The 24,105-nt window shown below is 34.6% G+C and overlaps 1 protein-coding gene across 3 annotated transcripts in view; it reads right to left on the reverse strand.

Annotated features, from left to right (window-relative positions):
• Positions 1-13,824, reverse strand: part of rxrab (retinoid x receptor, alpha b) — a 73,837-nt gene extending 60,013 nt beyond the window's left edge. For all 3 annotated transcript variants that reach the window (XM_051111320.1, XM_051111318.1, XM_051111319.1), the window contains exon 1: positions 13,602-13,824. In XM_051111320.1, the coding sequence (XP_050967277.1) occupies positions 13,602-13,629 (28 nt within the window). In that variant the 5' untranslated portion in view covers positions 13,630-13,824. The remainder of the gene's footprint in view (positions 1-13,601) is intronic.
• Positions 13,825-24,105: the final 10,281 nt, after the last annotated feature.

A 24,105-nucleotide genomic window follows, 5' to 3' on the forward strand; every position in this document is an offset into this window, starting at 1 on the left:
AGAATATGGGTTGGAGCTCTTAATTTTGAACTCTCAAAGTGCATTAGATAGAAGACATTAACTTTAAAATGTACAAAACTTTCATTTTTTAAAAAAACATCACAATGTTGGCGCCAATTGCCTTGTGGGCAGCGTGCCAACGTACAGCGCCGTTGTGCTCCGGGCGTCCCGTGTTCGAATCTCGACTCGAAGACCTTTCCCGATCCCACCCCCCTCTCTCTCCCACTTCACTTCCTGTCAGTTCTGATCTGTCCTGTCTCAATAAAGGCAAAAATTAAAAAAAATATCACAATAAATATCGTATTGTGCGATATTATTGTATCGTGAGATTTTGATAACGTTACATCCCTAATTACTTTCTATAAAAGTAACTAAGTAACACAGTTAGTTACTTTTTATGGAGTAACTCAATATTGTAATGCATTACTTTTAAAAGTAACTTTTCTCAACACTGTTTGCTAATCATTTTTACTGTATTGCTAAAGAGCAATGCTTTTTTGTATAATCTGCAAATATTACAGAATATTTACTTGCAATTGCTGTCCTACTTGTTGGCAGTGGTGTTTTAGACCCTATGGAAAGACAATTTTGAGTGCAACCTAGATGCACCACTCAGTGGTGGGCTGTTTTTCAAATAAAATAATTATTCCTGAAGAATAGTGTAAGAATACTATAAGTCTGGTCTCTTAGTTTCATCTCAGTGAGCTTCTATGACATTTTACGCGTATGCAGCAAATTGATTTCAGATGTTTGGCTGCAAGGCGTTTTTGAGTACAATGCCGACATTTCAAAATCCAATCAACAACTGATGCTAAGAATCAAGTCCTTGTCCTGCATTTATTTGTTTTGCAATATTCCATTACACTTGTACGTCACAATACAAAGGAAAATCTGTCACTACTTACTTTTAATTGCAACCTTAATGAAGTTTTCAGTTTCAATTTTGTCTCAGTTACAATTACCACTAATCTCCTGTAACACACTCCATCATAAACACACATACACACACAAGAGCTCTATTTATTCTATAAATGGCTATTTGACATAAAAGCAGACAACTGTTTAACTGCATTAATTAGCGTGCATTTATGCATATTCTCATCTCAAGAGCCGATTAAAGCCTTGTCTCCAGCAGGTAAATATCCCCATTCCAGGCACACACATACACACAGACGCATCGCTCTGACATCCTGTTCCTCGCCTCCTCATTGTTCTCTTATGACTTCCTGTTGTACCAAATCACACACTCACCAATGTAAACAACTTTGAGAGAAAATAACAGTGAGCGAAAAAAAAGTGTAAAAAGAAGACAGCAAACGCTTCATGTCCTGTCCTGTAAAACATGCCGTCGGTTGCATCACTTGGAAAGCGAAAACAGGAAAAGTACAGTGAAAGAAAGGACAGAATATCATATCATTCCATCAACATTATGTCATGATACTGTATCACGTTACAAAACAATTAAATCGGACGGGTCTGATGGCTTGGAAAATCATCTGACCGGATGAGGGCAAAGGGTGAAAGGTTCATTCGTTCCTAAACATTCTTTAAAGTGCAACTCTAGTGCAACCTCACCCCAGAGACATCTAAATCAGTCTGGAAGGAAACGCACAAGCATAAAGGAACCGAAAGAAATGTACAGCACAATTCAGTCTTATCTTTCACGCCCAAGGAAAAAGAAAAACCTATGCAATCTACAGTGATGTCATACACAAAACATACTCCAGCCACTTCAAGGAGGACAAATCGTCTCTCATTCTGTATACAAATTAAATAAAAAACAATGACATGATTTAATTTGAAAACACAATGCAAGATGTAAAGAGCCATGTTGGGAATCAAACATCTTAAAAACAGATTGTACTGAATGCATAATGTAAAAATGTCTTTAATGACCTAGTGGAAAAAAGATGGACAGTTTGCAGTGTCCTTCAGGATTTGTTTTAATGAGTTTACTTGGGCAGGCTAATTAATTAGGCAAACCAGAAAGTGTTTGGATTGAATGTGAATTTGGGATGTTCTCAAGGCCTTAAGGTAGCAGAGCTGGAACAAAATCTGGTCAGTTATGCACCTCCAGTTCTCTTCCAAAGAAATAGTGTCGACCTTGGGGCGAACACACAGTACATACAAACGAGCAAGCACTTTACACGTACATGAGAAGGTGTCATATGTCAAAGCCATACATCATTTTAAAGCGAAGTGACATCTACAGCCGCAGTTGTTGAGAATACGTGGAAGTGCCGTTCTGTTTCTCATTAAAAACTAATATTAAATAGATGAAAAATAACACAGATTTTAAAATGATCCAGCACTTTTGTGGATGTCCTTAATCATAAGAAGGGAAAGCACATTGTTTTGCTTCTTTTTAAATGGTTATGCAACAGCCATTGGACCAATCTAGCCACATGAGTCATGACTCAATTATGTTATTAGGTACAAAATGGAGCTGGCACATTTACACAATCAGCATTTGGTGCAATTACTAGTGCAGACGTAGAGAGACATAGTACGGCTGTTCAGTGTTGTTGTAATGACTCAGTCTTCTATGTACTTTGACAGTGTAAAGTTTAATGAAAACCTAGAAAAGAATGTTGCTCCCGGGAATATAAAAAAGGAGAATGTGAAATCTTATCCGCACTTTGGTAAAGTTGCAAATTTGAAAATGTCCTTTATAAGTGAGCTTTAATATAAACCTTAGCTTCACAAGGAAAAATATCATCATTTATTTAATTTAGCACTTTTGTAATGTAACAAATATTTAAAATCACTGTTTGTTTAAAAAAACACTTCTGTGCAAAAACAGTACATATATTTTACGCTTAGAATCTAATGATGGCACTGAAAATAAAAAAAAAAGATTCAGTCATAAATTGGACATCAGCTTCTCTCACACCATATAGAGCTAGAGAGGATGTCAATATTTTTAGTGACGTCTGGCTATCACATAAATATGGAAGCCTGTTTCTACCACTGAATAAAAAATAAAAAAGAGTAATTGCAACTTTTTCTCACAATTCTGATTTTTTTCTTGCAGTTGCAAGTTTATAAATTGCAATTTAGATTTTTTCTTTTTTCAGAATTGTGAGATCTTAACTGCCAAAAACTAAACTCATAATTGCAAGACATAAACTCGCAATTCTGAGAAATTAAGTCACAATTCTTTTTATATCTTGCAATTCTAAGAGCATCAGTCTTTTTCCCCCTCAAAACTGGATTTTTTAATTTGTAACAGCAAGTTTATATCTCACGATTCTGAGAAAAAAAGTCAAAACTGTGAGTTTTTATTTTGCAATTCTGACTTTATTTTTCACAGTTGTGAGTTTATATCACGCATTTCCGACAAAAAAAGTCAGAGTTGTGACTTTATATCTCACAATTCTAAGACCATCAGGCCTTTTTCCCCTCTAAATTTAAATTTTTAATTCGTAATTGCAAGTTTATATCTCACAATATTAAGAAAAAAAGTCAGAATTGTGAGAAATAAACTCGCAATTGCGAAAATTGCCAGATACAAACTCGCATTTGCAGCAAAAAAAGTCAGAATTGTGACTTTCTGAGTTTTTATCTTGCAATTCTGACTTTACTTTTCACAGTTGTGAGTTTATATAACGCATTTCCAACAAAAAAATCAGAATTGTGACTTTATATCTCCCAAATCTAAGAACATCAGGCTTTTTTCCCCTCAAAATTCGACTTTTAAATTCGCAATTGCACGTTTATATCTCACAATTCTAAGAAAAAAAGTCAGAATTGCGAGAAATAAACTCACAATTACAAGAAAAAAAGAATTACCAGGTACAAACTCCCATTTGCCAGAAAAAAAGTCAGAATTGCGAGGTTTTATCTCGCTACTCTGAATTTATTGTTCACAATTGTGACTTTATATGACACAGTTCTGAAAAAAGTCAGAACTGTCAGAATCTAAGAAAATCAGGCTTTTTTCCCTCAAAATTTGGCTTTTTAATTCGCAATTGCAAGTTTATAACTGTGAGAAATAAACTCACAATTACGAGAAAAAAGAATTGCCAGGTACAAGAATTGTGACTTTTTGAGTTTTTATCTTGCAATTCTGACTTTATTTTTCACAAATGTGGGTTTATATCACGCAATTCTGACAAAAAGTCAAGTTTTCATTTTTATTCAGTGGCAGAAACAGGCTTCCATACATAAAGTTTTTAATAGCTCAGTGTAAAACTAAAAATTATTCAAAATCTGAACAAGTAATCAAAACACCATATGTTTAAGTTGAAGGACTAAAACTAAAATAAATATAAATCTAAATAGAATGACAAAAGCACATAATTAATTCATAAAATGAATTAAACTAAAATTAAAATGAAAACTGTAAGCTGTAAAAAATAAAAGCTAATTTAAAATATAAATATAATTAAATGTGCTGTATATATTACTAAAATGACACTGCTATGAGTTCAAAGGACTTTAAATATAATGAAGTCATTTGGACAACTTTTTTGATACTTTTTCCGGTATGGCCTTTTTGAAGCTTGAAAGCTCTGGTTTCCATTTAATGTAATTTACATGAAAGGAAAGACCAGTATTATTCAAAACCAACATTTCCTTGCAGCCCCAGTGGGTCCTTTCATATATTTTCTGAGACTATGTTATGAAATACATCAAGTTTATTATGAAAACTGTAGAGGCAACCTCACATGAAAACTTTAAATGGGTCAATACTTGAGGTATTTGTATAGACATGAAGGGAAGGCAACCAAAATGTTCAAAACCACGTGTCGCATCAGTACTGAGCTTCCAAAGTGGTTTGAACAGCCTTCAACATTCTTTAATGTCAGAAAAAGTGATTTAGCAAACACATGTGGTGGCAGACGCTCATTACTGTGACAGTAATAGAGCTAAAGACACACAGCGCAAGTGTGTCTCCTGTCAACATGTACAGAATATGAAGGGGGACAGAATCTCACGCTTGGTTGGACATAACAGTTCGCACACATAAAAATACTCCCAACATGCCCAGCAGGAACGATAATTTACGTGACACCTAAGTCGCCATAACTAATCTGCTTTTCATTCTTTACCTTTAGTCTGTGGATAAGCAATTTTGCTGTAATTTAAAGAAATTCTGATTCTGTCATCAGTTGTCATCAACAACCAAAACATACGTCAGAATATCTTAACAAGAAGAAAGAAACACAGAGATTTGAAAACAACATAATGGTGAGTAAATAATGACAGAATTTTTAGATTTAGGTGAGCTGTCCCTTTAAATGAAACAAGAAAACACCCTTTTTGCATCGCAAAGACCATAAAGTCTCTTTTCTAAAATAAGAAACAATGATTCAACTAATTATCAAAGATAAATAAAACAAAATTGCACTACAGGCGATTCTAAAACAAGCCAGTGACTCAGAGGAACTGAACTTCCTTTCAAATTGCCGTCTTCTCCAGGGTGCAAATTGGATCCGTCTGTCCCGTAGGGTGTAAGTGCAGCAAATAACACTTGTCTGAGTATCACATGAACAGTAGTTTGGGGGCCCCGTTACTGTTTAATGGAATTTTTTTGGTGTGTATAATTTGCTGCTCTCGTGGGAGAAGAAATGCAAGATCCACATCTCCATCAGATCTTATCTGAATTACGGACTGTTTTGCATTCGGCCTGTAACATATCCTTCAAAAGAGCTGGAGTGTGTATAGGACGAGGAGACGAAAAGAGCAGTAAAAGGCAAAAAGGGAGGAAAGGATACCTTAAGCAGACATAGCAGCTTTTTATGGACAGTATTTACAGTCAGTGGAGGTTTAAGTTACAATATGTTCTGACTTGCACTTTGTAGAATGTGCTGTCTGAAAGAAAACCCATAAAACAGATGAAAGCATTAAACCATGTGCACAAGGGTAAGCTTAACATAATCGTGGGAAAAAAAAAAAAAAAAAAAAAAAATATATATATATATATATATATTCAGATACAAAAGCCTCTAAGTCCATCCGACGTATTTCTTTACATTTTTTCTGGCTACTTTATATAGGTTTCTATGTAAGTACTGGTACTTCTGATTGGGCTGAGGCTGGAATTTAGCGAGTTTGAAGTAAAAGTATTTGATGGATGTATACTATGTGTCAGGAGCATTCACTCAGTGTCATTATCTCATTTTTGACAGAGATGGCTTTTAGCTAGTTTTGCATCTGAACTCTTCATATATATATCAGAGGTTGCACTAGACTTTAACATTGTCTGTCATTTTGACGGACAGGGTCGTAAAAATTCCGTCATAATCTATTATTACCCGTTATTATAATTTCTATATTTCTATTAGAATAAAACATTTAATTGCTTTTATTTTTGTTCACATTTTCATTTTTAATCATGAACCTACATGACAACAGTGTTTAAATACAACAAAATACGCTAGGGTTGGGTAAAAAAAAAAAAAAAACGATTTCTCAATTTTAATAGATTCTCATTTTAATGAACCAAAATCCATTCTTAAATCACAATCGATCTTTTGGTCTATGCTGTTTTCAGTTGATGAATAAACAGTACATAGTGCATCTTTATTTCCAAAAAATAGCAATAGGCTAGGCTTTGTGTTACTTTTGATAAAACAAAGTGTCAGATTTCAAATTCTGTCCATTTCATTAGGAAATTCAAGCAATAAATACCGTTTTGGCGCTCTTTAATGTGGGGTAATAGATCGTTGTAGCTTCTGTGTACTTGCCTGTGCGTAATCAAACACATAGGAAAACTTTCGTGACACTTCCGTTTTTGTTCTAGATCCCGAGCTCTGCTGCTACATTGGAGCGCATTCGCAACCAACTGGACAGGGGTCCAATAGATCACCCTCAGTGTAATCTGTCAAAATGACGGACGCCCTTCAGATTTTTCCGTCACTGATAAAAAAATTCAGAGAATTTTCGGTTAACGCAACCTCTGACATATTTTTTTCTCGCAAATATGTCACATTAACCGAAAATTCTCCGAATTTTTTTTTATCAGTGACGGAAAAATCTGAAGGCTGTCCGTCATTTTGACAGATCGCACTGAGGGTGATCTACTGTAAATTGTAGCTGCAGTCCCACTCCTGTTCAGTTGGTGGCGAGTGTGCTCCAGTCTGGCAGGAGAGCACCAGATCCAGAACAAAAATGAAACTGTCACAAATGTTTTCCTAAGCGTTTGATTACGCGCAGGCAAGTGCACAAAAGCTACAACGATCTATCATGTCAAATTAAAGAGCACCAAAATGGTGCTGCTTTGATTACATACTGCTTATGTGTGCAGACTGAAACAGGCCTCACATAGGCTACACTATACTCAGGTCAGCAGACAGAGGTCAGTTTGCAAATATCAGTGTCATGTGCAATGAAGAAGTTGACCTCAAAAGTTTGCACCTGGTAATTAGACAGCTGGACCTCTCATTAACTTGTCTGTTGCAGCATGTAAAAACAAAGATAGACACAGACTTAAACATATTAGATAATTACACTGGCGGTGACCTGTCTCTAGACAATGTGCAGCGTTAAAGTCAGAGGAGTCTACAGTCTGCCTACACACACACACACACACAAACATACACATCCTTCACACTCTAAATGACATGGTACTTATGCTGGCATAAAGATGGAAAGTGGGGATGGGAGAGGTATTGTACATTCTTTAGATTCTCCAAATCCATTAACTTAAACTGAATTACCATGCATAAGGTCAAGTGTAATCCCATTAACACCGCACCAGAGAGAAAAGGAACTTGTCTGGTCTAAAACACTCTTTCAAAGAAGTTCTTAATGCCTGCTATTTTCTACATTTGACTGAAGTTTGGTGTTGATGACAGAATTCACCTTCAGAAATCTTTTATAAATCAAATACACACAGACACACAAGGTGGAGACAAAACAGTCTTGAGGCCACTATTGACAATGCATTTATTTTATTGTGAAAAGTTGAACTGAGAAAAGTAAAAATGTTCATTACTGTTTTAGTAATTATTTTGTCCTTCTATTGCTTTAATGACAGCAGCACTCAGGCTCCACAAGGACTCACATATTTAATGCCACAAATGTACTAACATTTGATAAATGGCCTAGAAATAGTTCAGAACTGAAAATATTAAATGTTCTCAGGAAGCTTGTTTTTGTTATAGGTTTAAAGGCTCACAGCTTGAATTATTTTCTTGCAGTTCTGAGGGGTTTTTTGCAGTTCTATGGAAGCCGCTTTTCATCACTGAATAAAAAAAATGGGTTATTGTGACTATATATTTCGCAATTTCTGACTTTTTTGCGAGTCATAAAGTCAAAATTGCATGATATAAACTTGAAATTGCTAGTTATAAAGTCAGAATGGCATGATATAAACTCACAATACTGACTTTTTTCTCACAAATGCAAGTTTGTGTCATGCAATTCTGACTTTTTTCTTGCAACTGCGAGTTTATATCTCGCAATTCTGACTTTTTTTCTCAGAACTGTGGGATATAAACAATTTTGAGTTATAAAGTTTGAGAGGAAAAAAGACTGATATGTTCTCAGAATTGCGAGTATATATCTCAAAATTCTGACTTAACTCACAGTTGTGTTATAAGGACTGAATTGCAAAATGTAAACTCGCAATTCTGTGAAAAAAAGTCATATCTCACAATTCTGACTTTATAACTCAAAATTACAAGTTTATATCACAATTCTGACTTTATAACTCTATTTATAACTTTAAACAAAAGAATCCTGTGTTTGTATTTTGCAGTTCTGACTTTTTTTCTCAAAATTTTGAGATATGAACTCACAATTTCAAGTTATAAAGTCCAATTCTGAGGTGAAAAAAGGCTCATATGTTCTCAAAATCGCATGTTTATATCTTACAATTCTGACTTATTAACTCGCAACTGTGTTATAAAGTTAGAATTGCGAGACATAAACTCAAAATCGCAATTCTGACTTTGTAGCTTTTTTCTGACTTTATAACTCATAATTGCGAGTTTATATCTCAGAGATGTGAGTTTGTATCATGCAAATCTGAGAAAAAAGTCAGAACTGTGAGATAAAAAGTCGCAATTACTGTACATTTTTTTAATTTTTTATTCAGTGGCAGAAACGGCCTTCCATAAAATCCATAAAGTTATAAAGTCTCAAAATTGTTCTCAAAATTCAGAGTTTATATCTCACAATTCTGACTTAATAACTTGCAACTGTGTTATAAAGTCAAAATTGCGAGACGTTAAATCACAATTTTGAGAAAAAAGTCACAATTGCGAGAAATAAACTCATAAAATCACAGTTCTGACTTTAGGCTATAACTTGCAATTTGCGAGTTTTTATCAAGCAATTCTGACTTGATTCTAAGAATTGCGAGATATCTCACAATTTTGAACAAAAAGTCAGAATTGAGAGACATAAACTCATAAAATCACAATTCTGACTTTAGGCTATAACTTGCAATTGCGAGTTTTTATCAAGCAATTCTGACTTAATTTCTCAGAATTGCGAGTTTATATCACAATTCTGACTTTATAACTAGCAATTGTAAGTTTATATCTCACAATTTTGAACAAAAAGTCAAAATTGCAAGTTTATATCATGCAAATCTGAGAAAAAAAGTCAGAACTGTGAGATAAAAAGTCGCAATTACCCTTTTTTTTTATTTTTTATTCATTGGCGGAAACGGCCTTCCGTACAATTCTCATGGAATGAGAAAAAAAGTCTGAATTTGTGAGATATAAACTTACGATTGCTATAAAATTGTGAGATATGAAGTCACAATTATCTTTTTAGTTAATTGTGTCAGAATTTATATCAGAGTCAGAGTTTATATCTTGCATTTCTTACTTTTTTCTCAAGAAACAAGAGACTTGTAAGATGTGAAAAGTTACCTTTTTATTTTTGTATTCTGTGGTGAAAACAGGCTTCCATTGTACTTTTAACTTTCTTTCTTCTCTTTAAGTGTTTTAATATCCTAATTTTTTGTTTATTTAAAAAAATCCCAGATTTTCAATGTGGTGTCACAGTTTTGGTCCCCACTGTTACACTGCATGCTAAAGCTTACTCTGTATGTATGCAACCAAACAAGGACCACAGTACAAGGTGCAGAGTTGCCTTTATCAAGGAGTCACACATACACTGCATAGAGCAAATGATTAACAGGGCAGCCGATCAAATATACCCCCTCTGCCATCACTCATCACTTTCAAACGGCTCTAAGTGCTGATGCTTAAATTGCAACAGTTTGTACAACAGTGAAACAAGAGAAGATCTAAACACACACTCACCCTGCAATGTGTGTGTGTGTCACCTGACACTTCAGACAAACTTTCTCAAGTGCAGTTTGGCCTTCTCTGAAGCCCTGTCTAGAAACAGCCCACACTGCTTTTGATTTGGACACAGACATTGGCTGGAGGGTGTCTGAGAGACGCTGTCACTTTAAGCAATTAACTTTCCCTTTAAAGCCGCTCTTATAAAACTGACAGCTGCAGACATTCACAAAGGACCAATCACCTCTTCAGAAACACAAAACTGCTCTGCCGTAAACCAAACTGGTCTCTTTTATTGGGGTGGTCCGGCATCCCGTATACACCCCCCTCACTACCGCAGACGGGCCTTCTTACAATGGGACCCTCTATTTCTTAATAACGCTCATGGACTTGGGACGCTCCAGGGAAAGGTTGTGGCCCCCAGAGACCTATAGAGAGCAAACTTTTAAAATGCCAGTAAAGTTGCGCACATTAAGCCTCGAGACCTGCTGTTTACACTGGGATTCCAACATGCAGGAGGAATGTATAAATAGGTGGCTTGGAAAATGAATTTTGTTGCAACAAAATTTCAGTGCAAGTTTACACAACATGCTCTGTACCATCACATATGTCATGAGTTATTACTTTCTAAATCTCAATGTCTATAGTCAAATTATGATTTTCCAGTCATCACACGTCATCTCATTTAAGAGACAGAGAGTTAACAGAAGCTGATGTGGTGTAAGAGGAGCTCAGGTAGGAACGGATGACTATTGAACTCCATCATGGCAGATAATTACCAAGCAAACTGAAGAAAAAAGAAAAACCTTGATAAATCCAAAAGATCTACTAAAATCTTCAAATCTCAGCCTTACTCAGAGCTTGGTGTACCGCCCTTTGAAGTGGTTGAAATAACTACTGAAGTGTGCTGACATCGATTTGTTGAGGTTCTATGGCAAGCCATTTTAACATTTATTCGTTTAAAGGGACTACTTTATATTACTAATATCTTATATTACTAATAGTTTAAAAATACAAATAAGTACTGAGTAATATTAATTAACAACCTGTGCTTACTAGAATTATGGGTAGAGTTCGGTTTACGGATAGTTGTTTGTAATTATGCATCATTTACTGTTATTACTATAGTAAATACGTACAAATAAAGTGTTTGCCAGGAATTTTAATAAGGCTGTGAGAGATAGAATTACAAATCTTTTAGTGTACTATACTGCTGTTTAGAAATATATTAACCTTTGCTACTATTTTGTTACTAGTCACTATTCTGTAGCTATTTTGCTACTGAATTCTAATGGGATCTGTTCACTTCTGACTAATAGCTCTATTTATTCTATTAAATGTAAGCATTATTTGAAACTCTTCAGAGAGCAACTATCTATATCAGCTTTACTAGTATTTATTAGATGCTAGAACTGATTAATGAGACACTAATATTTATCACATTTGCTGTGATAGCATTTATCCCACTAGTTGCTTTTTTACTTGCTGTTATGTTAAGACTAGTCAGAATTGCTACTTCGTAGTCACTTTATAGTAAGATTCAAATATTATTACTAAATTATATTATTACTGGAAAAATTGCAATAGCTAGGTATATCAATAACAACTGTAATACAATTAGTCTTAAGTGAGTAGTTTAAATTTGAACCACAGATCCTCATTGAATTAAATACCAAAAAAACTAAACAAAAAAAAATTACTACCAGTATCAATGGAATAATTACTAGTTATCACTGTTAACATAGTGACTGCGAGGAAATAAATAATTAAACGGATGCAAAGTACTCGGGACGTAAAACTACAATTAACAACTGTAATACACACTAGTCTCAAGTGAGAACCACAGATGCCCATTGAATTAAATGCCAACAACAACAACAATAATAATAATAATAATAATTAATAAAATAAATAAATAAATACCAGTAACAATGGAATAGTTACTAGTTGTCACTGTTAACATAATGACTGCAAGGAAATAAATAAACACATACAAAGTGCTAGGGACGTAAAAAAAAATAAATGTGTCAGTTTACAAAAATATTTGTTAAAACAGCACCTGATAAATTATTAGTAAAATTGCAATAGCTTGGACTAACAGTAATAACTGTACTAGAAATTGGTCTAAAGTGAGTAGTTTAAATTTGAACCACAGGTCCTCATTGAATTAAAAACCAAAAAAAAAAAAAAAAAAAAAAAATGTACTACCAGTATCCATGGAATGATTACTATCTATCACTGTTAACATAGTGCCTGCAAGGAAATAAATAATTAAACACATGCAAAGTACTAGGGACGTAAAACTAAATGCTCGTTAGTTTATAGAAATAGTTCTTAAAACAGCACCTGATAAATTACTAGTAAAATCGCAATAGCCTGGACTACCAATAACAACTGTAATACACACTAGTCTAAAGTGAGAACTTTAAATTTGAACCACAGATGGCCATTGAATTAAATGCCAATAATAATAATAATAATAATAATAATTAATAAAATAAATAAATAAATTACTAGTTGTCACTGTTAACATAATGACTGCAAGGAAATAAATAAACACATACAAAGTGCTAGGGACGTTAAAAAAAAAAAAAATGTTAGTTTACAGAAATAGTTGTTAAAACAGCACTTGATAAATTATTAGCAAAATTTCAATAGCTTGGACTAACAGTAACAACTGTAATAGAAATTGGTCTAAAGTGAGTAGTTTAAATTTGAACCACAGATGCTCATTGAACTAAATGACCAAAAAAAAAAAAAAAAAAAAAAAAAGAATCAATTTATTACCACTAACGATTGAATAGTCACTAGCTGTCACTGTAACACAAGGAAATAAATATTTAAACGCATTAAAAAGTTCTAGGGACGCAAAAATGAATGCTCGTTAGTTTAGAAATAGTTGTTAAAACAGCTTGCCATAAGCGTTTAGAGTGATAAATGTGACAGCGCACAAGTGAAGAACGAGCGCGCTTCAATAAACTATTAACATTCACTGTTTGACTGAAGTCAAGTCTGCACTTCAAGAATTATTGGTCACACACTATATTTGATCTAGCAAGACTCATTATCCTATAAGTATACGGATGATAACAAATACATCATTGATATAAACTTATAAAAAATAATGACAGTCTCGCTCATCATCATTTTAAACTCTAGTAGCTCGCTTGCTTCTTACTTCTATTTCATTCCCCGTAACTCGTCACGAAAATGAAGAAATGTTATTATTTTAGGGAAAACAGGTTTAAGGCACTCACACACATATGAACGTAAACATGCAGAACAGTTTCGTTTCGTTCAGCACTTCTGAGCAGAAACTGGTAGATGCCTGTACCTCTGCATGACATTAGCGTTAACATAATAGAAACCATATTTCCCTAGAGTCAAACTCACCTAGAGACAAGAATGGTTTGGTTTCCATATTAGCGCATGCCAGCTATGTTTCTTGCAGATAGTGATTTATTTTCCCCCAGTGGGCACGCTATAAGATCCAGTAGGAAACGTCGTCAGACTGAAGCCAGAGATCCGCTGTCAGAATCCACTTAATATAACTAAAGTATCTACTTCAATCGGCTCCATCCAGTTTGTAACTCCGCGAGAGCGCTCGCTCACTCACTCCCAGTATTCCTTCAGCGATCAAGCACTGCCTCACCGTAGGGACCCTACCAAGGGGGACTCTGACCACCAGCACTTTCGCAGCGACAAGCCACTTCTACCTTTTACAATCTGGCACTGCTACTGTTGCAAACACCCCATTCAGACTAAAAGATAATGACATTAAAATGTGTATTTAGCAGTATTTATACTGGCATGACTATAGACGCATTCGTTTTAAACGCCATATTGAATTAAACAATTAAATCTGTGAGAGATAAGAGTGTTTACAATGACATGCACTGTATCCACCTTATTTTTAATGTAGGAGGGGCGCGGTCATTTGTAATTTGCATGTGAAAAGCTTCTGTGTCATTCGATTTTAGATATTTTTATCTAAAACTGGAGTTTTTGTCTACTGGACCTTTTTTAAAAATGTTTAATCAGATATGATAAAGAACAGTACAGTCCATTGCAATTGTATTCATCACAGCCTTTAAATTTACATAAAAAAAATAAATATGGCATTACACTGACTAATGTATATTGTTTCAAATGTTTAAAGAGAAATTAAACCAATGCTGTTTTGACACTGCATCAATACAATTTATCTGGACTGTTTTCTATTTCTTGTTTGGACAGGATGGACAACCTCAGGGTTGTCTATATATAGGAAATCCAAAAGTGTTACTGTGTGTGTAGCTGGTGTTGTATCCTCCAGGGAATTCATCATTAATTAATGTACATGCCACATTAAAGATCAAAACCATTCATTAGCATTATGAAATGAGTATTTAAATGAATATTCATAGATTAATATAGATTGAGGGTTGACTCAATGCCAAGAGGGAATTAATTATGATGTGAGGTGGAGACACTTTCTAATAGCTATATAATATTAATATAAATTTCATGGCATGGTGTATTAAAACCTGACATAAATGTACAGTTGGCGATAAAGAGAAATATGAAGAAAGGTTCTGCAATAAAAATGAACCTACAGTTGAAGTCAAAAGTTTACATACACCTTGCAGAATCTGCTAAATGTTAATTATTTTACCAAAACAAGAGGGATCATACAAAATCCATGTTATTTTTTTTTATTTAGTACTGACCTGAGTAAGATATTTCACATAAAAGACATTTAGTCCACAAGAGGAAATAATTTAAATATATAAAAATGACCCTGTTCAAAAGTTTACATACACTTGATTCTTAATACTGTGTTGTTTACCTGAATGTTACTACAGCTGTGTGTGTGTGTGTGTGTGTGTGTATGTGTGTGTGTGTGTTTTTAAGTTATCATTTATTTATTTATTTATTTATTTATTTGTTTAGTGATAGTTGTTCATTACTTCATGACTGTATGATTTTGAAATCCATCTTTTCACACTGAGGACAACTGAGGGACTCATATGCAACTATTACAGAAGGTTCGAACTCTCACTGATGCTCCAGAAGGAAACAATGCATTAAGAGCTGGTGGGGGGGGTGGAAACTTTTGGAATTTGAAGATCAGAGTAAATTTCACTTATTTTGTCAAACTGTCAAACTGTGAAAATTCTAAAAGTTTGGAGCTCCATAGACAGATGCTGTAATTAGCTGTGTGATTATATTTGATTTTTGTTAAATGGCTTGAAATTTCTCTACTGTTGTTCCACATTATTCTGCACTACTTCCATGCAAACTTGACACCTCTCCAATAGTGCTTGTCTGAGCAAAGAAAATGCTGCCTCAGATCTAATTAAACTGTAAGTTTAGAGGTCAAATAGCTTTTCAAAGCAAATGGCACAGTTCAGCTTCTGAGTTCTAGCTATACTGCAACTCATAGCTGTAAAAACGGATGAGGAGAGAGTCATAGGTTACAATAACAGCTGGTGAGATTGAAAGAGCATACTCACTTTTCAAACAGCATCTTACACTGAGGAAACCAAAATGGCTTTCCAAGAATGACTGCAATTATTTCTCAGTTCAGGCACCCTTATAGAGAGAATGTATTCGGCCTAATAAATCTGAATGTGGTTCATTTTGAATATATCTATGCAATAAATGCATTATAATGTTCAGTTCAGTTCAGTTTAAGAATTCAGTCTCTATTTTAACGCATCATTGAATGCTCATCATTCGTTCACCTTCAAGCTGTTCCAAATTTGTATGAGTTGTTGAACACAGAAAATATATTTTAACAAATGTAGGTAACACAACAGTTGATGGTAGCCACTGATCTCTATAGTATCGAAAACAAAAATAAAATGAAAGTCAATGACTACCAGCAAATGTCTGCAAAAATTGCTCAACAGAAGAAAGAAACCCATAATGCAAGAAACTGATAATATAAACCACTTTTAGGAAAAAATTAGACAAGCACAGTATTTTCTTTTTCCTGTGTATGACAGAAGAACTGAGTTTGGTCAGTGGAGATCTTAGGTTCACATTCCTCACTATCGATCAGGAGCTAGAAACAGCCCTGAGGTCAGTCTGTCCTGTTAACTTCAATACTCATACTGGGAAAAAAGAGTGAAAAATAAGAGAGAGACAGAAAGACGAAATTATAATAAAATCAATTAAAATAAAGGATAATAAAGAAAATACAGGAAAATAAATAAATTAGTAAATAAGTCACACAGATATACCTTCGCAACAAAAAAAGAGAGTGAGACAATTAATTGTTTTCCTAACCTCTTTATCACTTGGCTGTTACAGGTTTTGTAATTACTCTGTCAGAATATGTCTATACTCTCAGGAACTATGCTTTCCTATAGAGATTTACTAACAGTGATGGTGCAGGCCAACAAACAGGGCAGCCGAAATGAGCACAACCCTCAAAACAGGAGCAACTCCATCAAACAGTGGTATTATCAGGGGTTAGTGATAGAAAATCCAAATCCTTGTGCAGTGTGACTTTCTCGGGGAGACAAATTGAGATGTGTCTCTCTGACTGATCTCTTAAGGATCAACGCCAAGTGCAGGGGCTCAGTGGCAGGAGTGATTTAGTGCGTCTCACTCTCTCCGCTGGTCAGCCACTGTGGAGGAAAGAGAGGGGCAATCAGCCTCGTCATAAATCTCTACACTTCCTCCCACCATCACCAGTTCAAGAGAAATACCCCCCAACCCCCTCGTACACAGCCCATTAAACCTGTTTGCCCCTGGACACACACACACACAAACACACACACTCACGCTTAGACAATCCGCTGAGGTCCAACACAGCAGCATGTAATCAGTCATTTCATGTCTGTTCAATGCATCCATCATGAGAGTTCTGGAAAAAAAGTCTCATGAACTAAATATAAAAATGTTTGGATTGCTGAATGTATGGAAGCATTATTGCAAGGCTACAACTAAAGAGACAGCTCATGGAAAAAGAAATATTCTGTAATTTCTTATTTACCCTCATGTCATTTCAAACCCATATGCTGTTAGTTTTCCTGTTGAACACAAAGGTAGCACTTCAAGAAGACTTGGATATAACTTAAGTTTACAAATCAAACTGTGTGTGTGTGCGATTATATATATTTCAGTTTGAAAGTTTGGGATCAGTATGATTTTTGACAAGGACATTTTTAAAAGAAATATTAAATATTAAATATTGAATATTTAATATACTTGAAAATATAATTTATTTCTGTGATGCAAAGCTGAATTTTCAGTATCATTACTCCAGTCTTCAATGTCACATGATCCTTCAGAAATCATTTTATTATGCTGATTTGTTATCAAAGTTGGAAACAGTTGTGATGCTTTTTATTTCTTTGGAACCTTTGATATTTTTTTCAGGATTCTTTGATGAATAAAAAGTAAAAAAGAACAGCATTTATTTAAAACGGAAATCTTTTCTAACACTACTTTGGGGTCTTTGAAAGAAATTAATTTTATACAGCAAGGATGTGTTAAACTGATAAAAAGTAATAGTAAAGACTAACATTGTTAGAAAAATATTTCTATTCTAAATAAATAATGTTATTTTTAACTTTTTTTCATCAGAGAATCCCTAAAAAAAATATCACAGGTTCCAATAAATAAAAAAATAAAATAAAACAAAAAATCAGCATAATAAATCAGCATATTAGAACGATTTGAATGATTTCTGAAGGATGATGTGACAATAAAGACTAGAGTAATGATGCTGAAAATTATATTTAATATTCTAAAGTATGTTAAAATAGAAAACTGGTATTTTAAATTACAATAATACTTCACAATATTACACTTGTTTTTTTGTTGTTGTTGTTGTTTTTTTTTTAAATAAGAGACTTCTTTAAAAAAACAAAAATCTTACTGATCCCAAACTTTTGAATGGTGGTGTATATACATATGAAAACAAAAAACTGTTTCAAAATGTTAATAAAAACTATAAAATTATCTCAATGATACTAAAATAACAATGGTTTGAGGTTAGTGAGATTTTTAATTTTTAAAAGAAAATAAGTTTATAAATATTTTTCCTTTTTTTAAATATAAAATAAGTTTATTTTGTGCTCAAGAAATATTTCTTAATATCAATGAAAACAGCTGTGCTTTTTCTGAGATCTATGAGACATTTTTTCTGGATTCTTTGATGAATAGAAAGTGAAAAAGAACTTTTTTAAAAAATAGGATTTTTACATAAAATTACAAATGTCTTAAATCAATTTAATGCATTCTTGCTGAATAATAGTACTAATTTAAAAAATAAAATAATATTGCATTTATAGTGTATGCTATTTTTAAATATAATGTTACATATTGAGTTAAGCATTCCTTAAACTTTGGGCTTTAAGTTATGTTTGACCAAATCCATCTTTCAGTCAGATTATCAGATTTTTTTTTTGCTTCGACAAGATTCATGTTTTATTCAAAACTCACATCCAAAATTTACAAGGGGTGAGTATTTCCCAGCAGAGCACAACACAAAATGAAATAAAAATACATAGTACTGAAATACATTGTTCAAAGCGCTGAGGCCCAGTTCCGCTGTATGAGTCGGAAGATTTACTGCTGTGAATAATTAGTAAGTGAAGTGTGGCTGACTTCTCCACAGCCCTAGATACTTGGCACACTCTCTCCCTGTTTGCATCTCCACCAGTGTATCCAGATGGTCAACTCACTATGAACTCCCTGGGCTAGCTACACCATGCAGCCTGCATATTATTTATCAATAAATGCTGTCCTATCAGGTGCTGGGACACCAAGAGCACTCAGCGGTTAGGAGACAGTAGGGGGGCAAACATGTAAACACACACACATATGCACACAGACAAGCGTGCATGAGTGTGGACTTACACACACACACAACCACAGGCTCCGACACTGACCCAACATCTGCTTTTCATTAGCATCCAGCACACACACGCTCCCTCTCTGTCTCCCGCTCACTCGCTCGCTCTATATACATTCACAACAACAGCCTGCTGTTGCTCAAAGAGCTGTCAACAGTTAGGACTTTCTCAAGACGTAAAAGGCACAGAGAGAGAGAGTGAGAGAGAGAGACAGAGGGACAGAGGCAAACAAAAGGGCACCATATGGAGAGGGTGCTTAGAAAACCACCTGGCTCTATGATATGAGTGCCAAGTCTGTAATGTGAACGACCTGTCCTTAAATACTTAAGCTACAGATGCGACCAGTGGGTGAGACTCACCTTAAACTCGCTTAACCAAATGTAAGAGCCTACAGTAATAATAAATGTAAAAAGTTTTACAATTATGACAAACAGAGGGCTCTAAAAAGTATTCGGACTGATGTATTATAAAGCAAATATAAACTAAGTGGCATTTATTTTACAGAAATACAAAACACACTTTTCAAGCTTTCAAGCTCTTACAAAAAAAAATAAAAAATTAAATGATAAAAGCAATAGATATGCTGTTCAAAATTAATATAAAAATGTATTGTGACACTGATTCGTAAAGTGATTAACTACATCTGTGTGAACTTGAGGAGAGCTAACTTTATGCGTTTACTAAATGTTACAGGACCTGTTTCATGTATTGGAAAGAGAATTATTATAGTTGACTAATAGTAAAACCATGAAATTGTTCTGTGGCTTGAAATAAACTTACCATCAATGTTTTTCAGCTAGATGCTAAAGCAGCATTCTTATTTTCATTTAGTTCAACTTGATGTAGTAAAATAAGTAAAACTGAAATAAAATGAATAAAAAAATAGACAAATAAAACAAATCTAAAAATGACCAAAAAAAATGACCAAGCTTGAAAACAATCTCAATTAACTGATAGCAAAAATAGGTTAGATATTTTAATATTTTTTAATGCAGTGAAATGTATGTGCATCTTAAGTGTCCACAATCAAATGTTCAAATGTTACAATCAAATGTTCAAATACACAATATTTACTCACATATATAGTCACTTTTGTTGTTTTTCATCATTTTTAATGCATGGAAGAGAATTTTAATTAAAACGAAACAATAAAGCATTTATTGTCCTTGTTTACCACCGTCACACATTCATAATTTAAAGCTTTCCCAAGCCCACTGTTGATTTACAGCTGCTTACAGTATGTTGGCCATCACAGTCTCCCCTAGACGGCCCCTCACACTGAGATTCTGCCATTTTGTAATGGTGTGGAGAGGCCACAGTCAGGCGAACTTCACTAGAGAGTGGGTCAGAGTCAGGTCAACTCACAGGCACTCTACCATCATCAGGCCAAGAGTCTGGTGTAACCCCTCACCCTCGCATGCCCCCTCCAATGAACAAGCTCATTAGACTGAATTGGAGCCATTTGGAGCTTAACAGTGGGCTATTGGTGCAGTCTGATGGTGTTACTCCAAGTACAATGGGAAGAGCTTCTGTATTTTAAACATTTAAAGAAAAGTTCATATGTGATGGGTACAGCTTTGACTGTTGTTCTGTTATAACGGAGAAGAGAAACTGTTTGCTCTGACAGTGAATTGCTGCTATTCTGGATCAATAAAGACTGAACCTGAAGGCATGTGAATTGCATTTTGTTACATCATATTTAGTTGATAGATACTATTGCTTTTTAATGTGTTCAATTTTTTGTGGCAGTTTTTAGTTATTGAAATGATTCCTTAACCCCCCTATTTTTTTCAGTAATACTTGGCTGAAAATGTACTCAACCTGAGGCCATTCAAGATGTTATTTGGCTGTTTCAGCTGAACAGATTTGGAGAAATTAGCATTACGTCACTTACTCATCAAAGGATCCTCAGCAGTGAATGGGTGCTGTCAGAATGAGAGTTCAAACAGCTGACATTAATTGTTGGAGGTGCATTGTGTGGATTATTTGTACTTATTTTGATGTCATTCTGTCATGATCTCATTCTGACGGTACCCATTCACTACAGAGGATCCACTGGTGAGCAATTTCAGATGAAAAAACAGCCTCATTTACTTTACAGAGTGTTGGATCTGGTATAGTAAATGTATTGTCTTCTACATGACATTCATACATTTTAGCATGTCCAAAACCTTTTTGGGACATCTGTATATATAGTATTTAATGAAAAGAAAAAACAAAATAGATTGGACATTTCCTCTCAGCTTTTTTTAATGAAGGACATAGATATAGATATTAATGTAGATATTAATTTTATATTATGATTCAGAAAGACTTATATCTGGCCTGGTTGTTTTTCCAGTTGTTTTTTTTTTTTTTTACTGCAGTATTACTTCTGCTATGAGTGAAATGTAACAAATGTGTTCAGATTCCTCAAGCCCCAAAACAAAAGGAAAGCAAGGGGGGAAAAAGTGATGTGGTTTGATGACTTATGGATGATATACACACTTTATTCTACAGGAAGAACTATATGAGTTTTTGGTAGATATGTGAAGTCTTTTTTATTTTTAAATTTTAAATGTTAATAACCCTCCTAAATATAAATGAAAATATATAAGTAATATTTAACATAGTTTTCAGTATGGTAATTCTTGAGATTTGAATACAGTTGAATACAGACTTGATTTTTTTTTTTTTTTTTACAAATGCAGTCCTATTGGTCAGGGATGCCAAAATATTAAACAAATGAACTGTACAATAAGAGCCTTTTCTCTCTCTCTCACTTCCTCTTTCTGTGTGCCCAAATAAGGTTCCCTGTGATGAATGATCAGAGGCACAGATGCTGTGATTATAACTTTGCCAGATATCTCTGGGGATGCACAATTTCAAAGTCATCCACCAAAAAACTGGAATTTACAGTCCTTACCAGCTTCACACCTCTGGCAAACTGCATGTACATACATATGTACAGTATGTATTCATTCATTCATTCATGTTTCTGATTCAAGGTTAAAGGCTCTTGCAGAAACTCTTCATGATCCCAGCTGAGGAATAAGGGTTTTATCTAGTGAAATGATCGGTCAATGCATTAAAAGCCGGGGGTGGGGGGTTGGGGGGAGGGGGGCGGAGGTAAAAAAACTTTTGGAATTTGAAGATCAGGGTAAATTTAACTTATTTTGTCTTCTGGGAATCATATGAGTATCTTCTGTAGCTTCTAAAAGGCAGTACTAAATGAACAAAAATATGATATTTAGGCAAAATAAGAATTGTGCACATCATTCTGTTCAAAAGTTTATACCGCGAGCTCTTAAAGGGTTACTCCACCCCAAAATGAAAATTTTGTCATTAATCACTTACCCCCATGCCGTTCCAAAGCCGTAAAAGCTTTGTTTGTCTTCGGAACACAATTTAAGATATTTTGGATGAAAACTGGGAGGTCTGTGACTGTCCCATTGACTGCCAAGAAAATACCACTGTCAAGACCTAGAAAAGTATGAAATACATCGTCAAAATAGTCCATCTGCCATCAGTGGTTCAACCATAATTTTACAAAATACTTTTTGTACGGAAAGAACACAAAAATAATGACTTTATTCAACAATTTGTCTCCTCTGCATTACCGTAGCGCCATTTCGGCTGTTTGGTGTCAGCTACGTCATGTGGATACGCTGTTTTGGTTCGAATCAAAGCGTAAATAAACGTAGAAAACGTATCTGTGTTGTGTGGCTGACACAGAACAGCACACGCTGTTTGCATTCAGTGGATACTCCTCAAAATGGTGCTTCCGTGACACAAAGGAGACAAATTGTTAAATAAAGTAATTATTATTTTCTTCGCATACAAAAAGTATTCTCGTAGCTTCGTAAATTTATAGTTGAACCACTGATGGCAGACGGACTATTCTGACGATGTCTTTTATACTTTTTTGGGCCCTGACAGTGGTATTGGCAGTCAATGGGAAACTCACAAACCTCCCGGTTTTCATCCAAAATATCTTAAACTGTGTTCCGGAGACAAATGAAGCTTTTACGGGTTTGGAACGACATAGGGGTAAGTGATTAATGACAAAACTTTCATTTTAGGGTGGAGTAAACCTTTAATGCACCATATTTCCTTCTGGAGCATCAGTGAGTGTTTGAATCTTCTGTAATAGTTGCATGAGTCCCTCAGTTGTCCTCAGTGTGAAAAGATGGATCTCAAAATCATACAGTCATTGTTGGAAAGGGTTCAAATACACAAAAATGCTGAAAAACCAAAGAATTTGTGGGACCTAAAGAATTTTTCTGAAAAACTTTTGAAAATGATTTTTATGAATGTAACTATCATTTTGTCCTGTGGACTATAAACGTCTTTTATGTGAAATATCTTATTCAGATCAGTCCTAAATAAAAAATAACATGCGTTTTTTATGATCCCTCCTGTTTTGGTAAAATAATTAACATTTTGCATATTCTGCAACGTGTATGTAAACTTTTGACCTCAGCTGTATATAGGCCTACCCTACACAATTTATCTTCTCAAATGAAAATTCAGAGATTTTTTTTCCCTGAAATATGACTGACCTAACTCTTTACCAAACATAGAGGCCATTTCTTTTATTAACTAAGCACAACAGTCAAATATAGATCATTTTTATCCATTTCTAAAATTTGGGAAGTGCAAAGATGCTCAATGTGAAACTGAGTCAAATTTGGCTCCATGTGACTATTGTCAAGTCACACATGCTTAGCACGTGAGGAAGTGTGCCTGTACAAATTGTGCTTTTTAACAGAGTGATCATCCTTATGTGAGAGACCCAGATGCCATAATGTGAGTGTGACTGTCACTGCAGCGCTTCTGCTGTTGCTTAGGATGACACTTCTGCTTCCCTTTTTACACCCCATACACATCACTGCTCACCCAGCTCCCGACGTCAAAGCAGCTCAAAATAACACAAATCACGACGCTATCACTCTAATCACATGACTTTTGTGTCTTTCTGGCATTTGGGACTCAAATTCATTGGAAAAATGAAACTATATGGGAACAGACGTCATAACATAATATGATCAAGGCGAAGCACATAT

The sequence above is a fragment of the Labeo rohita genome, chromosome 5, assembly GCF_022985175.1.
Source record: "Labeo rohita strain BAU-BD-2019 chromosome 5, IGBB_LRoh.1.0, whole genome shotgun sequence".
Lineage (NCBI taxonomy): Eukaryota > Metazoa > Chordata > Actinopteri > Cypriniformes > Cyprinidae > Labeo > Labeo rohita.